This window comes from Garra rufa, chromosome 11 (genome assembly GCF_049309525.1).
Source record: "Garra rufa chromosome 11, GarRuf1.0, whole genome shotgun sequence".
In the NCBI taxonomy this organism is placed as follows: Eukaryota; Metazoa; Chordata; class Actinopteri; order Cypriniformes; family Cyprinidae; genus Garra; species Garra rufa.
The window spans coordinates 22,772,739-22,790,588 of record NC_133371.1 but is presented as its reverse complement, the minus strand read 5'-3'; the positions used below and the strand labels follow the sequence as shown (position 1 = coordinate 22,790,588).

The window sequence follows — 17,850 nt, the reverse complement described above, 5'->3', positions numbered from 1 at the left end:
AGAATGCCTCAAATTGAGCGATTGAGGTGTTCTGTTGTTGGATGTAATAATAAACATATAGCGGTCATCATTTACTCCCTTTCATTTTTGAAAAAAAAGTGCCGATCCTGATCTACATATGCGTCTATGTTCGTGCGAATCCTTCCTGATGCAGCTTCACCCACAGCAGAAGTGAGATATGCATCTTTGCAAATGGCCTTTCTTAATCATGTGCTAGTTTAACAAGTTTCGCAGCTAAACCCAGCTGAAGTAAACATTACGGCTCGTCATCCCACTGCAGAGAGGGGCGGGGCAAGCAGAGCATTTAAAGGAACATGCAAAAGAATAGCTCGTTTTAAAAAGGGCTGATTTTGACCAGGTAAAAAGTTGTTTACACTACCATTGAGAAATCTTAACCAAAGTATGTTATAGACTTCTCATTAAGTCCCTAAAGAATCATATCAAATTGTGGGAAATGGTCATCTGATGACCTCTTTAAAGGGGACATCGGATGCTCGTTTTCCACAATTTAATATGATTCTTTAGGGTCTTCATGAAATGTCTGCAAAATGCTTTGCATAAAATTCCTTAACGGTTGTGCAAAAAAACTTTTCTACAGCTGTTATTTGTGTTCAGTTTCGGTGCATGCTCCTTTAAATGATAATAAGCTACTGCTCACTCCACCCCGTCTTCCAATTATTTTTTGGTGTATTTAGTGGCACGTTATCATTAAAAACAAAACTAATCCACTGCGTCCTCAGTGGCTCTGATGTTGAGAAAAAAAATATGTTCACTTTAACAAACATTCAACTACAAAACACCTGCATTGTTTATGAGACATTGTTATTGTTACAGCTGCTCAAGTGCGGAAAAAAATGGCAGACAACTGGCTAAGAGCGGAAATCTGCTAATACGGGACAGTCCGTCAACGGTCATGGGCAGGGCCTGAGCAACATGACGCCATACTGACGGCAAGGAGACCCTCCAACCTGAAAGAGTTGGAGCTCATCGCTAAAGATGAATTGGCAAAAATACCAGTGGAGACAAGCTAAAAGCTGCTCAGCAATTATAGGAAGAGTTTGATTGCTGTAATAGCCAATAAAGACTTTTCTATTGATTATTGAGAAGGGTATGAATAATTTTGGACATGCCACTTTTTGTTCAAATGTAAATAATGATGAGTAATAATTTTCCCACAGTGATGCCTCTTGTACATCGTCTTATTATCTTCTGGGAGACGTCTGTGCCATTTCTAATAAATAAAAAAATAATAATAAATAAATTAAAAAAAAACTTGCTGGTTGAATAAAAGTAACTAAAGTCAGAATTTGCCAGGGGTATGAATAATTTCGGGCTTGACTGTATATATAAGCCGTTTAACCAAAAACCTGTGCTAACTTGTTTTCTGTTTTGGACTACAAAAACAAATCAGTCATTTTTTTATTTGATAGTTCATTACTAGAGGGTGTTGATCTGGCATGAATCGGTGTCTAATTAATATACAATTTTAACTGATCTCAGGTCAGTTTTATGACGTAGGCTCAGTTTTTGTGAATTTTAATAAGCATGTATAATGACAAAAGATAGTGATAATTATATCTAATTGGCCTTTAAAATCAGACCCTGCCTAATAACACAAGCACTACAAAACAATATAAGAATACAAATGATACAGGCACCACACATTTAATGGTTTTTAATCATGTGTAGATTACATTTAGTAGATTACGCTTTCATAAAAACCATTAGAATTAGTTTGTAAAAGCAAAAAGGTGTCTTGGGCTGTGTTGTCCAGCCAGCATGCAGTGATTTGAGCACTTCACAACAGTGAATCATTTTACAAATCAACTGGTGCAATTAAAATTTTCGATTTTGCTAATAATAGTGCAGCATATGCATCTAATTGTTCCACAATGAGACACTTTCTGAGTGAAATGGTATATTTGATTCAAAATTAAGCAGGGTGTAGCTTTATCTCATGCTTCAGCGGCTGACTAGATCATAAAAAAATGAAGCTATTTGAGAAAAATAAGAGAGCTGGGTGATGTCAGCCAAAAAGGAAAGTATGCTCAGAGGCAAAGCACATTTTGTGTCTTTGGGATAATGGGTCCTGTTAATTAATTGACAGTTAGAACAGGAAAAGGCATTAAAACATTAAGAGTGACTAAAAACGTAGCATTCAAAGCTGTGAAAACAGCTACAACTGATAAATATATAGACATAAACTAACAGATAAAAATGCAGACATGATTTATAAGGCATGTTTATCTTCTATTTAACAAGCATTTGATGTGTGAGCGTTTGTGCTGTGGTTACTGATGTGAAGGCATCGGTATTTCACAGCACTACAGTGACATTTAGTGGTCGTCTGAGGTATTTTAACCTTGAAAGATTATAATACATTTCCTTCTCATTCCCACAAGATATAAGCATGGCTGTCAGGGTGTGAAACCTGAATAGTTTAATATATTCTGAAATATTACTCACATTTACCACAGAATGACACTGCATTACAAATACCAATAGAGATATGATGTCGAAAGATTACTTTATGAAATCTGTTATTCGAGGAGAACTGTTCTCAAGGTACCTTCTCATCACATATAATGAATGACCTACATAATGAAAGTCGAAAGCCGTAAGGGTATTGCTTATTGTATTGTGTAGCTTCTGAAGGAGCCTTTGAGCTCTAGAGAACTGGCAAAACAAGTTGAAATCTTAAACTACAGGTTACTAAAAGCTTAAGGGTTGTTGTAGTCCACCATTTTCATGTCTGTTTTATCTGAAGTATTTCACAGTATACTTTTTTAATAACACACATAAACAGTATAAAGCTCAACAACAGATGACAAGGATTTATCTTTTTTATCACTTAAAAAAAAATAGTTTGAAATGACTCCATACTACAGAGGATGCAACTAGTTTAGCCAGCATTATTCGTTTCATAATGCAGATCTGAGTGCCTCATAATGAATGATATGACAGGCTTATTTATAATTCAGTTCTACTTCTATGAACAGGACCCATCTGAATATGAATCAGTTTGAAACCTAACCTCAGTTTGAGCTCACTGTCAGACAAAGTTGTTTGAAAAAGCTCAAGCGTTGGAGAGAGAAGTTACAGATGTCTGCAGCGCTGCTGAACTCAAAAGGTGAGACGAGAGGTTAGGCTGTTGTGGTCGAACTGTAAAAGAAACAAACATTTATTTCCTTCTTAAAAGCCAATCAATTTATTATGGTTACAACCTGCTTCAGCATTTAAACCTGGGGTTTATAAACACTAATTATATTCAGTAATATGTTTGATTTAAAGGGATAGTTCACTCAAAATGAAAACCCTCACGCTCATGTCGTTCCAAACACGTAAGACCTTTGTTAAGATTTAAGATGGACGAAACAGAACTTTCTGACTGTTCAAGGCCCAAAAAGTTAGTAAGGGCATTGTTAAAATAGTCCATGTGACATCAGTGGTTCCACCATAATGTTATGAAGCTATGAGAATACTTTTTGTGCTCAAAGAAAACGAAAGTAATGAAATAATCCACAAAAACTATTCTAGTAGCTTCTACCTTTCTGGGACTTGAACATGTCAGTTGCATTGCTGTCTATGCAGGTCATAATGAAAAAAAAATATTTTAATTTGTGCTCCAAAGATGAACGAAACTCTTACAGGTTTCGAACGGCATGACGGTAAGTAATTAATGACAGAATTTGTATTTTTATTATGTTTATTAATGTGAAGTTGCTTTGAAACTTTATTTATTTATTGCATAAAGCACAACATCAATATATGTTTGACAAACAGCAATATATAATTACCCTAAAATGTTTTGTTGTGGTTTGTGGTATTGTCTGACCTGTGCTGCTGTGTTCTGTGGTGAGGTTCTGACTGGTCAGGCTCTCCTCACAGCTTTGCACTCGCTGAAAGGACTCAAAGTTCACAGATGCATCATCTTCCGAAAGGCCATGTGCCACTTGTCCATCACCAGGCCGACAAACCTCAAAACGCACCCACTGATAACTTAAGGAGGGAGGAAAAAAAAGATATTTAATTGACAATTTGCACAGTAGCCCCTCTTACGTCATTAGGGTCATTTAGTGTCAAATCTAGCACATTTCAGAAATTTCCCCAGCTCAAAGTTTTGATTTTGTCTTTTTTTTCTGAAGAAGGATAAACATGTATAGTGACGAAAGCCAAAATATTCAATGTAACGTATATTTACTGAGTAATCCAATATTTTGTAGAGAGCAGTGAAAATGACAAAAAAGAAATAATCACCTGAGATTCAGAGCCAAAGAGTAAAAATTACTTAAGATGGCAGTATCATTATATGTGACCCTGGACCACAAAACCAGTCATAAGGTTAAATTTTACAAAACTGAGATATATACATAATATGAAAGCTCAATAAATAAGCTTTCTATTGATGTTTGTTAGGATAGGACAATATTTGGCCGAGATACATCTATTTGAAAATCTGAAATCTAAGGGTGCAAAAAATCTAAATACTGAGAAAATCACCTTTAAAGTTGTCCAAATTAAGTTCTTAGCAATGCATATTACTAATCAAAAATTACATTTTGATAGGTTTACAGTAGGAATTTTACAAAAAATCTTCATGGAACATGATCTTTACTTAATTTCCTAATGATTTTTGACATAAAAGAAAAATCAATAATTTTGACCCATTTAATGTATTTTTGCTATTGCTACAAATATACCCCAGCGACTTAAGACTGGTTTTGTGGTCCAGGGTCACATATTATCATCATATCATATCATATTTTACAGAGAGATTTGTCTGTTACTAAAATCTGTTGAGTTGACTTAAGCAATTGTTGTAGCAGTATAAGTCAGTGGTGACCATTGAAAAAAAAAAATGGAAAAAAGCACTTTTAAAGTTTTTTCTTCAAAGTTTGCATGCCTGCAACTCAAGGTATTAAATATATTTTAATGCCCTTTTTAATTTTGGGTCTTAACAAACTTTCCTTTTGGCATCTTTTTTTAAGGCATCTTTTTTTCTTTATGGTTCAGTTCCAGAGATATTACAATCTCAATATGGCTTCAGGAATAAATTGTTAAATTGTACACATTTTCAGTGGTTAAAAACCAAATGTGGGTCACTTTGCATTCAGCTCATACCTTTTTTTCTTAATGAGGAAGGTCTGAAGAACCAATAATGCTGAAACTAGAAATGCATCTCGTTTCACTCTATCAAAACAGCTGCATAAAACATACACATCTGCGCACAATAAATAGTATTTTTCCAAAGTTTGCATGCCTGTAACTCAAGTAGTATTGAAGATATCTTAATGTCCTTTAAGATTTTGGGTCTTGACACTTTCCTTTTGGCATTTTTTTATTTTAAAGGCCCTATATGGTTTAGTTCCAAAGATACAGCAATCCCAATACAGCTCTAGGAGTAAATTGTTAAATTGCACACATTTTCAGTGGTAAAAAAAACAAATGTGGGTCACTTTGCAGTCAGCTCATTTGTTTTGTAGATTAAGTTGTAAATCATTTACAAGTGATTAGATAATGATGAACTAATAATTTACAAAACATGATTATACATTCACAAATGTTTATTAAGTAATAGGCTAACAATTTACAAATCTGTCCTACTGTAATTTATCTTAAAAAATAGCATATCATGAAATAATCAAGCAGATCCTTAGTAAGTGTTTAATACGTTACTAGTTAATATATTATTTGTCACTTAAAAATAATTAAAATATCAATCACTTCAATGTTTATCCTTCACTGAAGATCACATCATGAATAAATCATTTACAAATCTTTCTGCATCCCCTAATCTAATCTAATGTTCATGAATTATAATTTAAGTTTGGATAAACTTAAAAAATGGGGGTGACAGTTAAGGGGTTAACTAGTAATTTTTAATCATTTACTAAGGATCTGTTTGATTATTTCATAATATGCCATTTTTCAGATAATTTACGACAGATGGGTAATTCATTAGCATAGTACTTAAAATAAAATTAACATATCACTTATTCATAATTTATAAACAGTCATGTTTTGTAAATAATTAGTTCATCATTAACTAATTACTTGTAAATTAATTTGTAAATGACTTGTAAATTAATTAACAAAACACACACAAATTGTTAGCATATCACTTATCAATCATTTGTGAACGTTTTGTAAATGATTATTTCATCATTAACTAATCACTTATAAAAGACTTACAACTGAACGTTATTATAAAGTGTTACCAATATTTCAAAAGAAAAGCTTCTTTGGAACCAGAATCTAAAATTGTTTTAAGATATTTAATACTTCTTGAGTAACAGGGATGCAGACGTAGGGAAAAAAGACAAGTGTGTTTTATGCAATAGAGAAAAACAAGATACAATTTTACTTTCAATATCATTTGCTCTTCAAACATGGTTCTTTAAACACAAAAAGAACAGCTGAATGCAAAGAGACCACATTTGCTTTTCAACCACTGAAAATTGGGTACAATTCAACAAATCAGACATTGAGTCACATTAGGCTCCCCATATCTCTGGAACTAAATGTAATTTAAGGCCTTAAAAATTTAAGATTGCAAAGGAAAAAGTTTAATAAGAACTAGAATTTAAAATTATATTAAGACATTTTTAATATTACTTGTTATTGTATTAAGACATTTGTAATATTACAGTGTGGATGTTACAGACGTCCACACTGTGGAAAAATAATACTTATGTTCTAAGCCTTGAATGACCCATTAGCCAATTCATTGTTATAATCTAAAACGTGTTTTCAAACTCTGAGTCATGACCAAGACTCTGGGAACAAGGAGGAGAGTACCAGTAAGTGTGACATTAATAACAATATAAATATACGTGACCCTGGACCACAAAACCAGTCTTAAGTCGCTGGGGTATATTTGTAGCAATAGCCAAAAATACATTGTATGGGTCAAAATTATTGATTTTTTTTCTTTTATGCCAAAAATCATTAGGAAATTAAGTAAAGATTATGTTCCATGAAGATTTTTTGTAAAATTCCTACTGTAAACATATCAAAATGTAATTTTTGATTAGTAATATGCATTGTTAAGAACTTAATTTGGACAACTTTAAAGGTGATTTTCTCAGTATTTTGATTTTTTGCACCCTTAGATTCCAGATTTTCAAATAGATGCATCTCGGCCAAATATTGTCGTATCCTAACAAACCATATATCAATAGAAAGCTTATTTATTGAGCTTTCATATGATGTATACATCTCAGTTTTGTAAAATTTAACCTTATGACTGGTTTTGTGGTCCAGGGTCACATATAACAAAACAAAACTCATTGCAGACTGCTGCATAAACATGAACAAAACCACAATGTAAAGTCCCATGTCTGGTCCTCCCTTGCTTTCACAGACTAAACAATCTGTGGAAACCGAGTAAAACCACAAAACTTCGTCCGTCCGTCCGTCAGAGATATATATAGTCATCATCTTATATAGATATATAAGAAGATCACATTATTGTTCTGTGTAGAATAAAAATAAATGCTACTCACTTGCTGCATTTGCGGGCCCCAGGGCAGCTCTGGATCAGGTTCTGAATGGTGGGGTGAGAAAAACCAAAAAAGTCTGCTCCAGATGGGACAATGTTGGCCAAGGGTCTTCCCCTAGAATAAGAAAAATCATGATCAGTTTTAGGGCCGTCAAAAAAAAAAAAACTATTTTTAAATATTTGTCGAATTTAAAATAAAATAAAAAAACACATTCAAACACAAAAACGTTGCATTACATTTTTTTATGTGCGCAAGGCAGCCTTGTTAACGCCAAACAAGATGCGATGAGGATGTAAGTGTCGCTGCATTTTAATGTTTTTGTTTTTTGAACCTAGTAGGTGTGACGCTGCTGGTCATCAATTCAAAATATTGCAGAAAAAAAAAGAACATTAATACGGTGAAGATCATGGTTACAGCAAAACTGAAACCAAGCCATTCACACAGAATGCATATCTATGGCGTGTTCTACTGGAAAATCTATCACTGTTGCACTTTGCCTCACACAAAAGAACCGCTTGTTTAGAAAACCATGTAAAATTAAGGCAACGTTTAAAAAACAGGTCTCAAAACTAAAAAAAAAAAAAAGGAAAAGGTTTACGGTGGGTTTCTCCCCACCCCACTGCGGGAGAAAAAAGAAAAATCATTGTTAGATTAGCACCACAGCAGTCAATACAGCAGTCAAGAATAACCTAAAAAGGCTGCCAAAGTTTACTAACTTGCGAACGAGCTTTTGACGCTTGTTGCTGGTTTGAATCTGCCGATGCTTTAAGTGTCAGTTGATGGGCTTTCAGTTTTGTGCATGCTGCTTTTTGATTTTCATTTAGGTTTTCTGTGTCTTTTCCCTGTGTCGCATGAAATGTAACCATTTTGATTCATTGTTTATAAAGGTGAAACGTGAGGAAAAAATAAAAGATGCGTTTTGGGACTATTCTGTCATAAATTGCACACCATTGAACTTTCTACCGTCCGTTACTGGAAATAGAATTAGGCTACTGGTTGATGTATCCCGATCTTAAATGCCTTTGGTCCATGTACTAGACCAGGTGTGCTCAACCCTCTTCCTGGAGATCTACCTTCCTGCAGAGTTCAGCTCCAACCCTGATCAAACACATCTGAACCAACTAATTAGGGTCTGAAGGAGCACTTGTTAATTCCAGACAGGTCTGTTTGATCAAGGTTGGAACTAAACTCTGCAGGAAGGCAGATTTTCAGGAACAGGGTTGGGCACGCCTGAACTAGACTATGCTCAGGATGTGCACTGTTTATGGAAGTTTGGCAAGGATCAATGCCAGAATTAAACCACTGAGGCTGCTCTCACATATATTTTTGTCCCATCCTTTGCTTTGATTATCACTGTGTCATTCACTGCTATAAATATGCAGATGTCATTCCTGACACATTGCAGCGTGTATGTGTCCGAGAATGAAAGATTCATACTAATTCAAAATGGATTATAGCCTAGAAAGTGTGCTCCCTTTATTATCAATAAAAACCTCACAAAGTTCCATTATAATCAATGAAGCTCTCTAAACTGCACAACGAATCTCATATTTACATTGCATCTGCTCTTATTCATGCAATGATTCACGAGCACACTTAATTAAAACTGATCTGGCGCTTTCAGAGGTAAATATATTCTGACTAACTAAAATGTTTCTGATTGGCCATTGCGTTCAAGAAATCGACAGATATGTCTGTGATTGGCTACACTGCTCAACACTGCAAAAACACAGATAGTATGCCAGATCATCAATTGCGTTTGCTTTGGTTTGAGAGAATTTAGCACCGTCTGGTAGCCCATACAACCGGGTCTGGACTTGGCTAACCACTCCAATCAGAGATTTCATGACAAACTATGCCCCTCCTTCCCAACGTCCTATTTCAAGCATTAAAACAAGCTGATTTGTACAGCTAAAAATAGCACACCCCAAAAAAATAAAATAAACTTACAAATAACCGCACTTACTCTTACGGGAAGAGAAAGGTGGATGCTGTAATTTTTTAAATGGTTGTGGGGGAACTGCAAACAAACTCAAAATTCGAAGAAATTCCTAATAAGGTTTCTGGTGAATATGTGTAACTGTCATGAAAATAACAACAGAGTGCTCTGAGTAAATATTTTTTAATTTACCTTCGGGCGGCAATGGCTTTGAGCAGGTTCGCATGGCAGGTGAGAGCTGATGAAGCCACTATTGCATTCTGTGGATCATCCTCCGGTGCAATCTCAAACTAAATATTACAAGAACAAAAAGATTCTAAGTTTGTTTAGTTCATATAGACAACTTTTGCAGTCAAAGGTTTACAGACTTCTTTCACCACTAATTACAGAAGTACAAGCACTGACGATTTCAAATGAAGTATAGCATGTCAAAAAGCAGGATGTGTCAACTATCCATAAGTATACACATGCATAAGTGTGCACCTGTGGTCCTTGACCACCATCTTTGATTTGGCAGGTGTAGAGACACTTTTGATCAGAGTTCTTCATGCTGGCAAAAACTCTTGTGCTGCAGAACCCCACGGGATAAATGGCAGTTTCGTCATGAAACAGAGCCCTGTCTGTGATGATCTACAATAAAAACACAAACCTATGATTTCAAAAACTGATCATATATAAATATTCACTAAAGACTGCCACCTCACTGTGAGGAAAACAACAGTTATATCCATCTCTAATGTGATATTGTAGAGGACGAGTTTCTGACCTCCCCTAGGCTGTACACAGTGAGTCCACCGAGCACGATGGGAAAGACAGGTCTCCCGGAAGAGTCCAGTGAGATGGGCTGCACAAACTTGCGCACTCCTCCTTCTGCAACCTTCCTTTTCTTACAAATCTTCTTCATGACTAAGAATTGAGCAAATAGACACTAAGCAACTTCTGAATCTGCAGTATTAAAACAGACACATATATTGTAGAAAACACTCACGTTCTTCCCTGCCGTTCTCTCTTCCCCTCTCTTTTCGTTCTTTTTTGGGTTTCTTCAAAAGGCTGTCTTCAGATCCTGGAAGTCCAGTGGCCTGGTTGTGACTCCCTGGTAGAGCAGCGCCCCCTGGTGTGCTGGAGCTCAACGCGACAGGCGGATGTGTGCTGCAGCTGGGAGTCGGGACAGACTCTCCTTCAGCCAAAGACTGATACTGTAACAAAGACTTCAGCAGGAATCTGGAGAAACAGGGTATAAAAATACTGATTTTTATTTTTTTTTTATACATATTTGATCTGATTGACAAATCATACTAAACCAGTACCATTTAAATGTGTTTTAAAGAAAATGATCATTACAAGCTTTTATTCATCTATCGTATGTATATGTATATGTATATATATATATATATATATATATATATATATACACATACACACACACACACACACACACACACACACACACACACACACACACACATATATACATATATATGTATATATACACATACATATATATCTGTATGTATATATATATATATGTGTGTGTGTGTATATATATATAATTTACTCACCACCATGGCATTTAAGATGTTCATGTCTTTCTTTCATAATCGCAAAGAAATTTAGTTTTTCGAGAAAAAAACATTCCAGGAATTTTATCCATATAATGGACTTTAATGGTGGCCAACAGGTTGAAGATCAAAATTGCAGTTTCAATGCAGCTTCAAGGGGCTCTTCACAATCCCAGCTGAGGAATAAGAGTCTTATCTAGTGAAATGATCGGTTATTTTCTATTAAAAATGAATAAATAAATAGTATATACACTTAAACACAGATGCTCGCTTTGTTCTCACGCACTACGTAATCACACTAGAGTCATGTGTAGTTAGTTCTTCATCTGTGTACTTCAGTTAAAAAGGGTAGAGTAGGGCGAAAAAACTTTGTTTGACTTTCTTTGCATGATCGTTTTGTAAACACTGGGTCGGCACTTCCGCTTGTATGTAATGCATGATTTACTTAAAAAAATCATGAAGAGCCCTTTGAAGCTGCATTCAAAGCTAATTTGGACCTTCAAACTGTTGGCCAGCATTGAAGTCCACTATATGAAGAAAAATCCTGGAGTGTTTATCTCAAAAACCTTCATTTCTTTTCGACTAAAGAAAGAAAGACATGGACATCGTGGTTGACATGGGGGTGAGTAAATTACCAGGAAATTTTCATTCTATGCAACTTCTCCTTTAAAAGAAGTCTCTTCTGCTCAATAAGGCTGCATTTATGGGACCAAAAATACTGAAGGGAAAAAAAAAAAAAACAGGAATATTGTGAAATATTGTTCCAATTTAAAATAACTGTTCTAAATTTTATTATTTAAAAAAAAAAATGTAATCTATTTATGTGATGACAAAGCCGATTTAAGCAGCCATTACTCTAGTCTTCAATGTCACATTAAAACATTCTCATTTTCAGAAATCATTTGAATATGCTGATTTGGTGCTCCTAGCTTCCTAGCTATTATTATCCATGTTGGAAACAGTTGGGCTGTTTAATATTTTATGGGAACCATGATACGTTTTTGAGGATTCAGGATGCTTTCTTTTTCGAATATATTTCAAAATGTAATTTATTCCTGCAATCATTTTTTTTCAGCATCATTACTCCAGTTTTTAGTGTCACATTTTTTTCAGGGTTGTTTGATGAATAGAAAGATCAAAGTTTATCTGAAATAAAAAGCTTTTTTAACATTATACATTATACTATTTAAAAGCTTTGGGTCAGTATACCTATTTGTTTTTTGGGGGGTGAAAGAAATGATAGACATTAATACTATTCTTTAGCAAGGATGCTTTAAATTGATCAAAAGTGATGATAAAGACATTTATAATGTTACAAAGATTTATATTTCAGATAAAGGCTGTTCTTCTGAACTTTCTATTCATTAAAGAAACCTGAAAAAATTCTACTTAGCTGTTTTCATCATCATCATCATAATAATAATAATTAATAATGCTGCTAAACTGCTAAAAATACTGTAGAGTATTACTGCTATTACTGTAGAGTAATATTGCTAGACTGCTAAAAGACAGCTTTGAAATCAGAGGAATAAATTACATTTTTCTTCAAAAAGAAAACAGTTATTTGAAATAGTAAAAGTGTTTTAAAATTGTACTTTGAAAAAGACTTCTTTAAAAACATAAAAAAATCTTCTCACTGGTAGCGTATTTTTTCCCAAACTCTTCATAACTTCATACATCAAATACAAAACTAGACTAAACAGCTTCTCTTGGTTTTCTGTACAGCATCTTCTTTTTTAAAACAACATGATTAAGTAATTGAAATGTTCATTTTCAATCAGTTTTGTAATAATGTACCTCCTATCTTCTTTTGCCCGAACAAACTTCTCTTCCAGATGAGCAATTTCATCATATAGTGCTGCATTTTCCTGCGAGTTAAAGGGAACCAATTTATGGACGGTTACCATGATGACCATGTTACCATGTGTTTTCGGGATAAAAATGACAAGAAATGTTACTTACAAATATCATGGCACGGGCAGCCTTGCGCAGACGCATGTACTTCAGCTGGTACTTCTCATTTTGGTTCTTACGAGGACCCTTCCTGACCTTAGGCCTGGACTCAGGGTGGCCCGTTGGGGAAGGCAGAGGTCCCATGGACGAGCCGGAGCCAGAACTTGAGAAAGTCGACTGAGCAGAGAATGCCTGCTGTCTCTCTTCATCAGTCTGCATATGTGAAAATCAAAGAGTTTTACACACAAGAAGCCATTTCGTCAGATTGGAAAAACTGTTTTTTACAGCTTCGCAAGGGCATTACGCCATTAAATTGCTGGAATCTACTTAAAAGTGAAATATGTCTTTTGAGTATGATGATCAAAGTAAGGCCATTATGAATCAACCTGATGAAGAGTATAAACATAGCAGTTCTGTTTGTTTTGTGGTCCAATATCTCAACCACTGGTTCAACCACTGGAATGTGGACTGATGTTAATTTATGAAAATAAATATTTAACAACTGGCATAACACACAGCTCACTTCTTAAAGCTGACAACATAAAATATGAATTAAGATCATCATGTTTGTTGCTGTTTGATGCAGACTTCAAACAACATACATAAAAAAAGAAAAAAATGATGATTAGACGGCATTAAAAATAAAGCCAAAACAACAACAACAATGTGGTGCTTAAGTGATTTTTATCCTAATAACTATTTCTAAACACTGACAGCTAACTGACATGTGCTTTTCGACTTACCAACAGGGCAAAAACTCCATTTCTGCTTTCAATCCTCTTGAAGCGTCTGCTCCCTTTCTGTGTCTGTAACACACCGTAAAACTAAAGCAAATCCTGCAGGCGACTTCTCACGTAGCGACAGACTGCTCTGGCTTTACCCTTTTTTTCCTATGTTAGTCATTCTAACACTTTAATGAATGTAAATATGAAAGACAAATACAAATGAAATCATGCACTACATTAACACATCGCTGGCTTTGAATGGAAAACATGTATAAAGTAAAAATGGCACATGACTGACAGGTAACAGCATGACAGCATTATAAATAAACCTGGGCCAAACTGCTAGACTCACCTCTCGATACATGACCGCCTCAAGGCTTGACTTTGCACTGTGAAAACATTACAGAAACAGATTATCTTTAGCATGTGTGCATGCCGTTGTCATGCTGAAGATATAAACTGAAAGAAATGTAACTTTTAAAATCATTTCTTTACTTTGACTGCACCAGTCCACGATCAATGATCCGCTGCTTGATCTCCTTGATGTGCATGGGCCTCCCAGCCTCTTCAAGAACAATCTTAAACCATCAGAAAAATTACTGATTTGATCACAAGAAATGTATGCGAAATAACAACGGCACGATTTGCAGCAGAGGCTCACCTGAGCAGCATCGAGCCAAGTGAGATTTGGTTTATCTGCAACCTCATTAGGGGTTTCACTGAAAAAAAATAAAAAATAGAGCAGCGGTATATGATATACATATTTCATACATCCAATTTCACCAACGTTTGTAATGTTGTGTTTGTAGGCCACAGCAATCTCATTTATCAGTGTTAAATATTATTTATAGCACTTCTGTAGTAGTAAAATAATATTTATTGATACTAAACAAACTAAGTGAGATGCACAGCACTTGTGAAAAACAAACAAAGTGCACTTAATTAATAAACTAGTGTACTTTCAAGTAATAAAGGGCCAATTGTGACCCTGGACCACAAAACCAGTCTTAAGGGTCAGTTTTTTTTATTTAAGTTGAGATTTATAAATTTTTTATATATATATTTTTTTTAGGATGGGACAATATTTGGCCAAGGTACAACTATTTGAAAATCTGGAATCTGAGGGTGCAATCTGAGAAAATCGTGTTTAAAGTTGTCCTAATGAAACTTTTATTGATGCATATTACGAATCAAAAATAAGGTTTTTGATATATTTACGGTAGGAAATTGACAAAATCTTCATTGAACATGATCTTTACTTAATATTCTAATGAATTTTGGCATCAAACTTTAAAATTCCTTCTTTTTTTTTTTTTCTTTTTTTTTTGCATTTGCCACTTTAAAAAAATAAAGTGCATTTTGTAATAATGTTCAATCAAAAGATTTACTTTAAATGAATAGTTTGGCCAAAAATGATAACTCAAATGAAAAGTCATCATTAACTCATTAACTTTTCCAAACCGGTATAATTTTCTTTCTTCTGTTCAACACAAAAGAAGATATTTCGATGTTGGGAAAAAAAGGGTAACTAAACAGATCGTTAAAAGAAGGAAACTCTTACAGGTTTGGAAGAAGTCAAGGGCAAGTATGATTTTAAATTTTTTTGACAAATGATCAATCCCATCAAGTACATATAAAGTGTTTTCACAATGTGTCATCATATTGCCATATTGGCTGCACTGAATGTAAACAATGCCACCGTATCGAACGTAACTTGAATATTTTGCTGATTATTGCTGCTAAAAATGGTCAATTATTGTCATGTTTTGGGCTGTAATAATCGGTCAGACCAGATCATTTGGAGTACTATAGATAGTGATAACAAATCAAGGAGAAGAGTGGAAAAAACTGTCCGAGGAACATGAAGCTGTGGTTGGCCAAACTGAACAAGGATTTCAAGGGCAAGATTAGGGTAATATCTTAATTAATACTTCTCAAATGTATCTTTACCACCTATTTACTTTAGTTTGTCAAAATAAAAGCTTCCACGCGTTTTTCCATGGTTTAGACTGCATACATTAGCAGAACACCGTATTCAGTAGTATGTTAAATGTGCATGTTGTTGTTTATAAACCGTCATCTGCCAATGTTCATTTGAATGTTCGTCTAAGCTTGGCGCCGCCAAAGACGCTTTTAAAGGCTTCATTTATCGCAACACAGACGTGCAACACAATCCAGGTGGTCTTGACCGGGTGTTTACTTGACTGGAGTGCTTGAGCTACTACTTACCGAAAAGTACTACCAACTGTGTTTCTTTAATGATACTACAGTAAAACTAGACACAGCTAATTTAGTTAGGGTATTTGCATGCAATAATACACAACAGTTTTCTCTGGCGTTTTGACCAAGTGAATGGAATATTGGATAAATGACCCATTCATCCTCTGCCCGACGAAACTCACGCGTCCAGACTTTCAGCGGCTCCAGTCAGGCTGCTCATGCTGTCCAGCGCTGGAAATAGAGAATAACTTCCCTGTCCATCCGCCTCCATCTCGGACTCAAAGTTCAAGGAATCCATCGTTGTCCGTCCGGTGAAATAAAACACAACATTAACTGTGCTAAGCTAAAAACAGGACGGCACACAATCCATCCATTCAGAAAGTCAGGACACAAGCGATGTAGGTTCCCCTGCGATCTCACACCATATATTCCACTGTGTGTATAACGTTACTCATACTGTGCAGAAAGAAAAAAATGCGTCTTCAAGTTGCTGACATTATTACTGTAGGAACCACTGATCGATTAATCGAATCGGGGGACACATTTAAAAGGAGCACACATTTTCGGCATGAGCAATCCCGGAAGTATTGTGTGTGTTACAAAATGTATTAGTATATATCAGTGAACATAAGTGCAAAAAACATTGTAGGTACAATTTAAATTTGTTAAAGTAATAGTTTACACAAAAATGAAAATGTTCCCTGGTGAAAAAAAAAAAAACAGCAATAGCTGGTCAGCAGGCTGGTTTTAGAGGGGTTTTGGCCACTTGGCTGGTCTTAGCTGGTCAGGCTGGAAAACCACCAGCTTAAACCAGCCTAGCCAGGCTGGGAGACCAGCTAAGACCAGCCAACCAGCCTAGGCTGGTTTTAGCTGTGTTTTTTTTTTTTTTTTTTTCTCAGCAGGGTCTTTATCCTCATGCCATCCAAAATGTAGATTATTTAGTTTCTTCTTCAGAACAGATTTAGAAGTTAACATTATCACTTGCTCGCCGGTGGATCCTGTGCTGTGAATGGGTGCCGTCAGAATTAGAATCATAAGCCACACGACTCCATCAATTAGTAAAGTGTAAAGCAGCGTTTTTTTAATAAACAAATCATTTTTAACTTCAAACTGTTGCTGGGAAAAAAGTTGTCTCGTCTAAATCTGAGGAGAAATAGGCACTGATCAATATTGTTTACAAGCAAAAACTGTTCTAAACAAATGTGTTGGTGAATTTAGATGTGAGAGAGGTCATCAGAGAATAGACTTATTTACTGTAGGAAGAGTTATTATGGACTAGTGATTTCATCAGAAGTGACAGTTTAAAATAAAATGAATGATGGATTTGTTTACAAGATTTTCACTTGACAAGACCTTAAGTGATGGAATTGGGATTTGCTTTTATTTGCTACTTGAAATTTCATTCTGATGGCACCCATTCATGGTAGAGGATTCACTGAAGAACAAGTGATGCAATTCTAAATTTCTCAAAAATACAGTATGTTCAGATGACGAAACAAACCCATCTGTTCAGTACATTTTAGCACATCTGGATGAAACATTTTACGACAGGACAAGACAGGGTTAGTCCAGGGTCAGCAGCATTAGAAATGTAAAAAGAAATCCATGATACAGTAAGATTAATAGAGCTGATATCAACCAATAACCATTGTGTGGGTGTAGTGGTGACATAAGTGGGGGATGGAATGCGTGTATTTACAGTTTATTGAAGATCAAAGTTAGAAGCTTTTTTTTTTCAGCCTGCCAGTAATAGATTGAATGAAGCGGTATCTTCTGTTTGGTGGTAGTATAATAAATTGTCTGTACTGGGAGATTAGTCAGCAATGATCTTACAAGTCTGACATGTGGAAGTTGTCTCGTAAGGCTTCCAGTTAATTGCCAGTATTGAGTTGAACTGTTCTTTCTCTGCCAAACCAAACTGTCATGTAGACAGAATGTCCCAATGGTGCAAT

General features: G+C 35.2%; 1 protein-coding gene across 2 annotated transcripts; it reads right to left on the bottom strand.

The window, feature by feature from the left end:
- Positions 1-1,660: 1,660 nt before the first annotated feature.
- tbrg1 (transforming growth factor beta regulator 1) lies at positions 1,661-16,393 on the bottom strand. 2 transcript variants are annotated; one of them, XM_073850589.1, is made up of 14 exons: positions 16,081-16,393; positions 14,340-14,397; positions 14,174-14,256; positions 14,031-14,067; positions 13,697-13,759; positions 12,963-13,166; positions 12,798-12,868; positions 10,430-10,662; positions 10,208-10,347; positions 9,925-10,071; positions 9,634-9,731; positions 7,506-7,616; positions 3,836-3,999; positions 1,661-3,162 (listed from the first exon to the last, which is right to left on the bottom strand). In XM_073850589.1, exons 1-14 carry the CDS (start codon positions 16,194-16,196, stop codon positions 3,077-3,079), a joined length of 1,611 nt encoding a protein of 536 aa, XP_073706690.1. In that variant the 5' UTR covers positions 16,197-16,393; the 3' UTR covers positions 1,661-3,076. The 2 variants fall into 2 exon arrangements, with proteins under 2 accessions (XP_073706690.1, XP_073706691.1); XM_073850590.1 differs by lacking the exon at positions 13,697-13,759.
- Between the last annotated feature and the right edge of the window lie 1,457 nt (positions 16,394-17,850).